The sequence below is a fragment of the Trachurus japonicus genome, chromosome 3 (assembly GCF_045865225.1).
Source record: "Trachurus japonicus isolate A0001 chromosome 3, Traja_1.0".
Classification (NCBI taxonomy): domain Eukaryota; kingdom Metazoa; phylum Chordata; class Actinopteri; order Carangiformes; family Carangidae; genus Trachurus; species Trachurus japonicus.
The window spans coordinates 12,162,638-12,173,740 of record NC_140909.1 but is presented as its reverse complement, the minus strand read 5'-3'; the positions used below and the strand labels follow the sequence as shown (position 1 = coordinate 12,173,740).

General features: G+C 38.8%; 1 protein-coding gene across 4 annotated transcripts in view; it reads right to left on the bottom strand.

Annotated features, from left to right (window-relative positions):
• Positions 1-5,076: 5,076 nt before the first annotated feature.
• nedd4a (NEDD4 E3 ubiquitin protein ligase a) overlaps positions 5,077-11,103 on the bottom strand; it is a 28,863-nt gene continuing 22,836 nt past the window's right edge. For 3 of the 4 annotated variants that reach the window (XM_085761929.1, XM_085761902.1, XM_085761913.1), the window contains 12 exons: positions 10,852-10,917; positions 10,441-10,670; positions 9,067-9,188; positions 8,895-8,965; positions 8,536-8,631; positions 8,371-8,444; positions 8,222-8,282; positions 8,082-8,141; positions 7,873-7,980; positions 7,657-7,753; positions 7,331-7,403; positions 5,205-5,925 (listed from right to left, as the gene is read on the bottom strand). In XM_085761929.1, coding sequence (XP_085618055.1) covers positions 5,823-5,925; positions 7,331-7,403; positions 7,657-7,753; positions 7,873-7,980; positions 8,082-8,141; positions 8,222-8,282; positions 8,371-8,444; positions 8,536-8,631; positions 8,895-8,965; positions 9,067-9,188; positions 10,441-10,670; positions 10,852-10,917 — 1,161 coding nt within the window. In that variant the 3' untranslated portion in view covers positions 5,205-5,822. Of the gene's footprint in view, positions 5,926-7,330; positions 7,404-7,656; positions 7,754-7,872; positions 7,981-8,081; positions 8,142-8,221; positions 8,283-8,370; positions 8,445-8,535; positions 8,632-8,894; positions 8,966-9,066; positions 9,189-10,440; positions 10,671-10,851; positions 10,918-11,103 lie in introns of all 4 variants that reach the window. The other variant, XM_085761921.1, reaches the window with a different exon arrangement.

Sequence of the window (11,103 nt, the reverse complement as noted above, 5' to 3'; positions counted from 1 at the left end):
GTAACTTTGGTCAGACTCAGATTACTTTAAGAAAAAGTGTACCTCCAAATTTAATCTGTTTTATAGTGTTATCTGCATGAATAAAAGTGGGGGGGGAAAAGATGTTAAAATAAATGCAAATTTTAATATCCAATGGTTCAAAATGCAAAATACCCACATTAATTCCAAGACAAACCCAAATCCAACCCAATCAGTTCAATTAATCATTAACATAATCAATCATCTGAAGTGCTGTTATAACTACATCCTCTTCAAAACTAACCTCAGCGACAACAACCACTGATAAATTAATTGTTTTATATGTTTCTCTTTGAAGAACTTGCACTGTGTTACATAACCTACTAGATGATCAGAGCCCTCAGTTCGGGAGGCCGAGCCCTTTTCTTACATAACGTGAGAAAGTGAGAGCCTGCATGGCCTCATTCATGGTCAGCGAGGGGCTTTCTTTCCCCATGGGTGTTTAATTAATCAAGAATTCAGTTTCGGCACCTGCCAATATGGCCCAGTTTGTGGGTGGAGTGATGCATGTGAGCTCCGGTCAAGCTCTGAGGCCAGATCGATGGAAGAAAAGTCATTATCAGGTTATGAATGTTGGTGAGGTTGTGGGTAAAAGTCTCTCAGTGCCTGCTGCCATTGGCTGAAACCCCCCCCCGTGCCTTCCGCCTACCACACACATGCCCATCCCCACTGACCCCAGAAGAGTCCAAAAGGCCCGGCCTGAATCGTGTGTGACCTTTCCACTGACCTGTGTGCATGGGGAGGAGGAGGGTTTTTAGTGCCACAATAGGGGCGGGGGGGGGGGTTGAGTTGAGGAGAAATTAGGGCTCTGGGCTCTTCAGCTGAATCACACAAAAGACCCTTACCACAGAGATGCTGACGAAACTTCTCGAGACGCTGCTCTTGTTAACGTGAGTGAAGACCCAACGCTGTCGGTCAACAAGCTCACAGGAAAGATCACAGACTGAGATAAAGATAAAGTCACACTGCTGCTCTCTCAGCTGCTGAAATAAATGTTTTCACGAAGCCCATCAGAGGATAGGATAGGAATTTATTTATTCTAAACAGGGACAATGCACAAAAACATTAATTTCATGAGACAAGAGAAGATGCATTGAGCCAGGTTGTAGCAACATTTGCTAATTTCCACCTTTAGTCCCAAAGAGATAACAATATTAAGATAGTTGAAATATGATCGATAAAAGTGATATGATCTGATATGATAGACAAAATAAACTAGCAAAAACAGGGAACAAGAGATGGGAAACAGTTTAGTGTAGGACACAGAGCCCGAGTAGAATAGCTGATGTTTTTCAAGAGTTTCTATGATTTGAAATAGTTTTGTTTGTCAGGGAGTGAAATGTTTGGCACACTTCCTCAAGAGGAATACTGTGTGTTTCATCTCCCCCCGCTGGTGTAGCTCAGCACTACACTCCCCAGTCCCCAGTGTGTATAGGTACAGTATCTTATTTATGGACAAAATGGATATGGTTTGGTCAAATTAGACAAAATACAGCTCTGCAACCAAAACGGATTTAAGGAATTTAAAGATTGGAAAGATTTAAGATGTCAGTATTAAGCCTGAGCTCATCTCACGCTCACTTCCTGTCTCCTGTTTCCAGACTGAGGGTGATGGATGTGGGACAAAAAAACATTTTTATGTGGCACACAACCAATACCAATGAAAGGTAGTCTTGCATTTTTTTGAAATTTTTGAAATTGTCTTTTTATTTTGAGAGGTAAATTTTGATCACATACATTAATTACAGCCTTAGTCATTCACGAACATAGGAAAAGATGGAGGCAGAAAGTGATTTTGTTCATACTGCCTTTCTGGGATTTTCTTTTACAGACCACTAATTGTTCCAGTTGGGAACAATAACAGAACAGCGCACCACTTCAGACAATCAAAACATCACATAAAAAAGAAGGAAGGTTCACACAAAGCACAAGTACAGTCAAATTAAACCAGATCTGATTGGTTTTACACACTCAATCCATTTTGTCCAGATTTTATAAAATTTTCCTTTTTCAACTTTGAGAGAAAAATATATTTTATCCATAACATAGTTGATGGATTTAGCTATGTTTCAAAAATTAAACACAGAGAGAGCAGGTTTTCAATTAAACTACTGGTGCTTTCATCCTCCAGATGCAAGACTGCATTATAAAGTAAAACATTTACATTTACATTTACGCAAATGAAACAGACACATGATATCTCTCTGTCTGACACTTACAGTACATATCTATAGAAATAAAATGCATAATAATGATTAATACTCATGTGTTCCTAAAGATCCCATTAGAGCTGCTGCTGACGAACGATTTGCACACATTGTATTGAATGTAGATTATGTTTATATATTCTCTATAAATAGCAGGAGTTAAAGTGCGACTGAGAACTGTGTTAAATGAACCAAAAAAAATCACAAGTAAAATATAAAATATTGCATTTATACATCACTTTCCTGATTTTATCAACCACCCAAAGACACAAAAACAGGACGGAGTAGCATCTCAAGGTGCGTGTCTGCCATCGGGAGTGACTGAGAGTTCATTGTGTTGCTCAAGGACACTGCGGCACACAGACACCCTGAACAAGAGGGAGAGTCAGACAAGACACGAAGACACTGGAGAGTTGTTTTTATATTTTATTATTCTTCAAATAAATCTATTTTAAATTTGGTGTGCTATAGGTCATCAAATTAGGATTTAACAGCTACAGTTCATTTTACCCCTTTAAACTGTTTATACATGTATGCTGCAGGTATGTTGTTGTTGTAATGCACTTACAGGTGTTATAATTGAATTGTATAATAACAAAATTTGATATATCAGAAATGAAGTATTGACCGACTCAATATTCTTCCGAACAGAACAATACACATATGACAGTACTTTCATTTGGAGATTATAACATCAATAAACACAAACAGATTCTACAATATATTACAAACAAAGGCCTTGGTATTTAATTTTAAATATCGGTGAAAGAAGAGAATGTGCTTATTTTCAGCGATGTTCACATGTAAACATTTAAACACATGTGCACTTGAAGCATAGGATCATGCTTTTAAAGGGTGATTTAAGCAGTCGGCAGGTGACAGAGTGGCAAAGATTCAGACAGTTCAGAAGTAAGACTCCAATATTAACAAAGTGCTTCACTTTATAAAAGCATAAGTATAAAATTGTGTTGTCAGAGACAAGAACTAGCCCACGATATCTTCCTTTATCAACAAGCTGTAAACATGGCAGGCAGTGTAAACACATGTTTTACCATTCAGAAAATGTTAAAACTACTGCTTAAGTACAGTTACTTTCTTATAAAGGTATTACAAGTGATTACACATTTTGAAAACAATAATCTGTACACATTTTGACAACCAACAAAACAATTTTTAAAGTTGTACTCTTAAAAATAGAGCACTGTGCTGCAATTAGACACCCATGATGAGTAGAAGAAAACAAAATGATATCACTCATTGACAAAAAGGCAACAGAACATGTTTAACATACTGTATAAGGTCAGTTTTGTCTGAGAAGGTTTCTGTAAGCTCATGATATATAATGTGAATATATACATTTATTTACTATTTGATACATAAACAGTCAGTGTTGAACTTGGTATGAATGGCTTCTGATAATATTTTTTCTGTTAACAGTTTTAACACCAGTTGTTTTGACAGTCTGTAGAAAGCAAAGTTAAAGATAATGTGTAATATCTGTGAAACTCAAAAAACTAGAGATATTAAACTGCTATGTAAATATGTACAATTATGCATAGAGTTTCAGCACAGTCTAACACTGCATGTAATCACTTCTTTTGATCTGTGAACTACACAGATGACAACAGTATAATTAGTTTATAGCCTTTAACTGGTCCTGATATTGGTACGTCACTACTATAATGCTTAATTGATACACTGACACGCTTTGTTTAAGAGGAGTTGCTCAAACTTGTACATGACCTGCACATTTTTCTGCTATAAACGCTTTTGAGGCAAATGGATTTTAGATTTCCTGCGTCTGTGTTTCTAATATACTGGAATGAAAAAATGTATAATTATATAAATTGAATTTAAATGACATGAAAATGGGAGAGAAACGCCTTCACATCTGTCTTTATCTAGGTTAAATTACCAATCTATATATAAAGATTTGTTGTTTAAAACATCATATACCCGCAATTAGAGTGACAAAAGATTACATACATGGGCAGGGAGAGGAGTTAAGGGAAAACTAAAGAGATTTCAAACCGTGAGGGAAGAATATAATTTTAAAACGCAAGATCTCTACAGTTTCCTCCAAATCAACATTATTTGAGAACAGAAAGATGTATAGTTAGTTATTTTAGGAAAAGAGACTGAGGTAAAGATTTTTCCTTTAACTTGCCTATGACTCTGAATGCAGCACCAAAATTATTTCCAGGAGAGACAATTCACCTTCCCAGGGCGAATCATACGAGGCACTGTTTATGTCAAGGAGAAATGGGACAAAGACGGTTATAGTCGGGGTTTCTCTCTGGGGACAAATGACTTTGGTTAGATTCTCTGTTACCGAGATACAGAACTATCAACATGGGATCGCTGAAGGCAAGACCAGACCAAAAAATGTGAATTGAAATCGTATCTGTTTGTCTTGTCATGTTCTGTCCAACTAGTGGAAGAATATCCATGAGGATTTAGGAAGGTCATTAGAAAACCTTTCTTTCTTTCTCCTTCTACATTCAATGTTCTGTCTCTGGAGTGAAACTCATGTAGAGCACGATAACAACTTTACCGGCTGCAGGTACGAAGCCATAAACTGCAACTCATTTAATTCCCAAAAGTAAATCTACCAGTATTTAATAATCTTTACGATTATTTAATTGTGGCGTTTAATACCGCGATTAATTGTGAAAGCAAGTAATCGTGACATCCCTGCTACCAAGGTGGGTTGGTCACATCAGACCCAAAACAATATTTGAATATTAAGTGAACGACTGTGAAATATTGCCAATGAGGAGGAAACCTGATAAATCTCATTCTGGAGATTCAGATATGTTTTATTATGTTCACCTTGCCCTTGATCAGTATGTTTTTTTCTTTATTTCCTTGAGATATGATGAATTGTCAGGTTTTTTTTTTCTCTCTCTCTCAAGCACTTTAATTTTGTCATGATAATATATGAATGCAAAAACAGGAGTAAAGTTAAATATCTGTAACTGGCTTCATCTAACAATATCTAAGTGACATTGTGTTATGGTTGAGCTAATCTCATGTTTAAAGGGATTTTGGACTGAAGCAATACTGTACAACTACATTAAGTCTCACTAATACCTGATATGACAATCTGAGCTTTATGTGTTTCTGAGGCAGTTCAGCCCAAATGAAATTAATGTTTTTTTAAGTTAGATAAATTTTTTTTAGGCTTCACATTCACATTAATGTCTGTAATATTGTAATTTCACAGAATCGTGTTCTTTAAATATTTAAGCATTTTAGCAGAACAAATAAAAGTGAATACACTTTTGAGCAACTTACAATACAGAATCAAATAATAAGAAAAGCTGATTTGTAAACATTACAACACATGGAGTAATTAAATACCTCCATCTCTCCAGATTTAAAGTCTAACTTTGTCCAGGTGTGGTGTGCCCCATCGGAGGACCAAACTGAGAAGCTGTGAGACTGTCCTTCATCTGTCACACAGCTGGCAGGTTAAGATCCAAGTCTGATGCACAGCTTGTTTCTCACACCGGCATCAACCACATCAAGCTGCTTGTTAACCTTAACTCTCATGGCAGCAAATGTCACTTCAGCTCATTCACTGCGTTGCCTGCGTTAATCCACCCCGTCAAAGCCTTGTGCATTCTCAATGGCGATGTGAAGTTTCTCCCTCAGTTCCTCAAAAGACTCGTAAGGAGGAAGGTCCAGCCGGTTGAAGCTTTGAGGAGGAAAGTAGAGACAAAGATAGGTGAGTCAAGGTTAAAAAGGTGCATTTTCCAGGAAAAAAGCTGGAAAAAATACTGAGATGCATCATAGGGCCTGATCTACTAAGATCCCAGATAAGGGGCGCTAATGCTCCTGGTAAAAGTTTGCGTGTTGGTTAGCGCACGAAAAACAGGTGATCTACTAAGAGTAACCCGCTATATGACAGCACGCGCAAACCGCAGTCGTTTCCATCATGGAGAGTGTGGACAGAGAGCTGGATGGCTGCAAAGACAGAATGAAATTTGATCCGATGGATTAATAGAGAGCTCAGGTGCGGGACACTCAGGCCACACTCGAATCTTTAAACTCTCTGACCAGAGGGATCAAAGATGGGGTGAAGGCAGAGGTGACGTCTCTCAGTCTCAGTCCCAGTCCCGGAGCTGAGCAGCCAGGTATTGGAGAGGGAGGAGAGGAAAGGAGAGGAGAGGAAAGGAGAGGAGAGGAGAGGAGCGCACTGGAGGAGAGACTTTTAACACACCTGAAAAACTGCTACAGTTCGCTGGAATGACCCGGATGCGAGGAAATGCAGAGATATAAATCAATAAAACTGTGCCAGTTAAGACTTGCCTTTCAAACGTATTAAGTAAAGACGCGAAACCTTCCACCGCAATCTGTTTCAGATTTGCTAAATCACGTTACGTGTGCTAAATTAATCTATTTGCACCTAGTCCTCCCAATATTTTGCACGTTCTGGCCGAAACGCCCATATTTGCAAATTCATCAAAGCAAACGCGCTAAATACATCACGTATGTTTTTTTGCCCATTTGAGAGACGCAATCCTCAGTGCACCCGGTTAGTAGATCAGCTTGCACATTTTTTTTGCAGGTGACATCAAGTTTGCACACATTTTTATACAAGCAAACCTTTAGCAGATCAGGCCCATAGAGTCATCACTCTAATCACTCCCCCAATAGCTGAATGAGAGCTGTTACTGTTTGGAGCCACTAGAGGGCTCAAACCCAATGAGCTCAGTTTAACATCAGTTTGAACTTCTTTCTAACCTTATCTGAAGACATTATCACTGAGCTGTGGATTTTCTGCACACAAGGTTAACATTATTTATAGATACACTGCAGCTACATTACAGTCACATCATCATAATCGTGCACATTTCTCAGTTGCAATTAGCGCCAGAACGGAAATCCCTGCTCTCATTAAAAACCTCACAGCTAAACATAAAAAAACTTAGCAGCACTGAGAACTCAAAGCTGTATAGTCTTTTTTAATGTGCAATCTCCTGTAGCCTCATTACACACAGGCAAACACTTTGAGTTAATCTGAAAATGGTCTTGAATACACTGCTAAACATAACTGTGCTAGATGTTAAAAATAAATAAATCAAAGTGAATGTGCTCACCATGTGTGGGCTCGTGGGAGTTTCTCACGTGTCCCCCACTGCTCGATGGTGAACAGCTGTGGTCCGTTCGACCCTGTGAGATAAGAACCATCAAACATCAGACAAACACATACGTACGTACATCATTTCAACTGGAATGAATTTTTCTAGAAGAAAAACAAAGTTCAAGCCACCTGTACATTAAAGTATATAGAGTATAGACAAAAACACATGATACTGAATGGAGAATGAGGCAGAGGAAAGAAAAAGCTGGTGCTAAGTGGAAATAAGAATGAACAATCAACACAAAGACACATACAACAACATAACAATGCAGGTCAGCTCACCATAGAGTTCAGCGAAGCCGTTCATTGGGACCCTGGAGGTTCCCGTCACAAACTGTAAGAGACGGATTCGCTTCTCTGCATCCATCAGCAGCACCGTCTACAACAGAAAACAAACAAACTAGTCATTCAAAGCTCTTCTTAGTGGAGGAACAACAGACAGGTTGATCCCATCCAGCTCCAGCTTGATGTGGCTGCAGGTGTGGAAAGTTGTCTTACTTTCCAAAACCACTGGATAACCGGGTGGTTGGCCATGTAGCTGTTCTTGTACTTGGTGTTCTCCCTCCAGTCGTTCACATCCACATCTCCAAGACCACACATGAGCAGCTGTGGGAGGAAAGAAGGCAGGTACACAGATTCCATTATTCACCTTGCTTGGGATCAATCTGATTGATTTCAACAAGTTAGTTAGATCAACTGAATCTCACCTCAAGCTCATTCTCATCAAAGATCTTGATCAGATCTTGTGGTATCAGCTCAAAGAATCCCTAAAACACCAAGAAATGAGTTAGAGGGTTTGTGAACGGCTGTCCAGATGTTTGTTAAGTTAATACAAATAAATTGTTACCTCCTTGAAAGCGGTCATCTGCTTCTGTATCCTGTTCACAAACCTCCACTGCATCACCAGACTGTCAAACACAAAACAGCAGATTATAATCTCAAACCATAAATTAACAGTTCAAATATTTTTTTTCAAACAGGAGTTGTGCTGCTCACTGGATGTATTCCTTCTTGTTTTCATTAGTGACGACAATCTCAGCGCCGCCTGGTTTCAGTTCATGCTGGTGAGTCTGAAACGCAGAAATGGGACATGTCATATGACTTAACACAGAGAACTAATTATCACAAAACGTTGAGGCAGAGACAAGATGCTGCGCTCACCTGTCCAAACAGCTCCTCGTCGATGGTGAACGTCATATCCAAGTCTGTTGGGTCATTCTCCAAAATCCACATCAAGGAGTTGAAATATTCACTGTCCTGAAGATAAAATAAAATAAAAATAAGTATTAGCTTCATTGGTATAACACCTTCCAAAACAAGATCACTCTGCTTTTCAGGGGAAAACAAACATCAAGTGTAAATATTCCAGATAATAAAATGAATTAAAAACTACAAACTAAAACAACTACAAGTCTATTTTTTAAAGAAGCCTTTTAAGAAGTGATTTTAAAAAGACAGGCACATTTATCAAAAATGAAAACAGTTCAGACCATCAGAAGTTTCAAGAAAGTAATACTCACAACAGACTCCATGTCTTGGAGGATGATTGGCTTCTGCAGCATCATCTTGTAGAAGGGCCGAATGAAGAAAGCTTTGAAGACAACAAGCAAAGGCGTCAGGATCTGTAACGTCTTATTGACTGTGGCTGTCGTTTCCAACAGCATTTATAAAGATATTTTCATTACCACTCACCATCAAGCAGTTTTCCATGATAGACAGCCATGCCTGCCACTCGGCCGATGAACTTGAAGTAGGACAAGTGGTCCTCGTTACACAAACCTGAGTTGGGGTTAATCTGCAGCGTGTAGTTGTCCCTGAAAGACAAATCACATGATCACTAACAAGACAACATTTCTGTTTTCAAACAGCTGTGCCAGTCCCCGACTCCCTGCTTTTTTATGTGATTTAAATTGTGACTGGCATGACTTGAAAGCTGTATTTTCACTGATGCGAACAGGATTAAAGGGGCTGATTCCAATTCATTTTCCAGTGTAAAATCACAGTTTTCCAGACCGTATGAGGAGGTTTTTAGTGGAAAAAGAGGTTGTAACATTTGAGTCTTTAAATATGGCCAGCAGGGTGTAAAAAAGAATTAATCTCCCCAACAACAAACATCACATGGGGTTCATGATGAATGTACAAAATGAGAAGTGATACAATATAATTATCTGGAGTAGGTCAATTTGCATATTTCCCCAGAATTTCAGCGCATACAGGACCGACTACGTTACAGCAGAGTGGCCTGACACTCAGTAGGACGTTGGTCTCTTGTGCTAACACTCATTAGCTATACTGTTATCTTTACAACTAACAGTAAGTCTATAAAACTCTCAACGGGCTGGCCCCTCCCCCGTTGGAGGAATTTTTTTAGATGGAGTGACCACACGCTCAGCACCAGATCTGCCTCCAGAGGGGACTGTGAGGTGCAGTTCAGACGTAGCCACATGGGCCAAAACTCTCTAACTGTTAAGGGCAGTACATGTTGGAATAGTCTCCCAACCCCGATGAGAGACAGTCCCACTTTTAATGCATTCAAAAAACATCTTTCTTACTGTATCCTATTCTTTATTGTAATTTATTGTGTAACTGCTGCTAATATTCAGTATTCTCTTATATTTATGCAGATAACAATGCCATGCAGTTATCTGTTTTCTTATTTGTTACTGTTATAACTGCTACTAGTCTTTTATATTTATGCAGGTTGTTATCCGTTTTCTTATTGTTGTAACTGCTGCTATTATTCTGTTTTCTCTTATACAGAAGTTACGCAGGTAGCTTCCTTAACTGTTTTTTATGGTATGTCTGTCCGTCTTTAAATGTGAGGACTATGGATGGGAATTAGCTTTGAGCTAAATCTGGCATATTAACATGACGTCATGTGTGTGTCACCAATTGTTCATTAATGTGCACTGTCCTCGTCAAATAATAAACAATGAATGAAAAATGAAACAACTAGTTGACATCCACCGGTCACAAAATAGTTACAATATCAAAATACACCACAATAAAACTCAGACACTAAATGTGTGAGACTGACAGAGAAGGTAGACAAGTTTTTGAACTTACGTGGCAGAATACTCAAATAGCCCATAGTACGGGTTGAACATCTCCTTGGACATGAGGAAGAACCACTCTCTGGCCAGGCCACCGTAGTCCAGCCCTTTTTCTCCCTCAAACTCCACCCACAGTCGTGCTTTCAGCAGGTCTGGCCTCTTCACTGAGAGGATGCGTCGGTACGAGTCCTCCAGCACAGTGTTTCGCCTCGTCTTCATTTCAAAGCGGTTTGGGATGTCAGCCTAGGTTAAAATATATTAAGATCATTAGGAATCAATTTCATATTTGAAAGTGAGACAGAGAACCTGATATTGGAGGTAAAAGCAAGCAACGATTTCAAAACAGTAGTTTTCTTTCCAAATATACAGTAATACGCAGAGCCACCAGTCATGTAAACAACAGCTGCCCTATGAAGACACTCACTGGTTTCTTCAGCTTCTTCCGGAAGTAGTCATACTTCTGTTTATAATCTCTGGAATAAGGCACAGCCTATAATAAACAAAAAAAGCATGTTCAGTAACAAGAACATCAATCTTGATTTAACAGCCTACACTGCGGTCAATGATGGGAATAATGGTCAGAAATGACAGGTCAATATTTACAGGAAATCTGTAATCTATAAAGAAATGCTAATGACATGTTGCTGAAGGATGATCTGTTATGTAACACTGATAC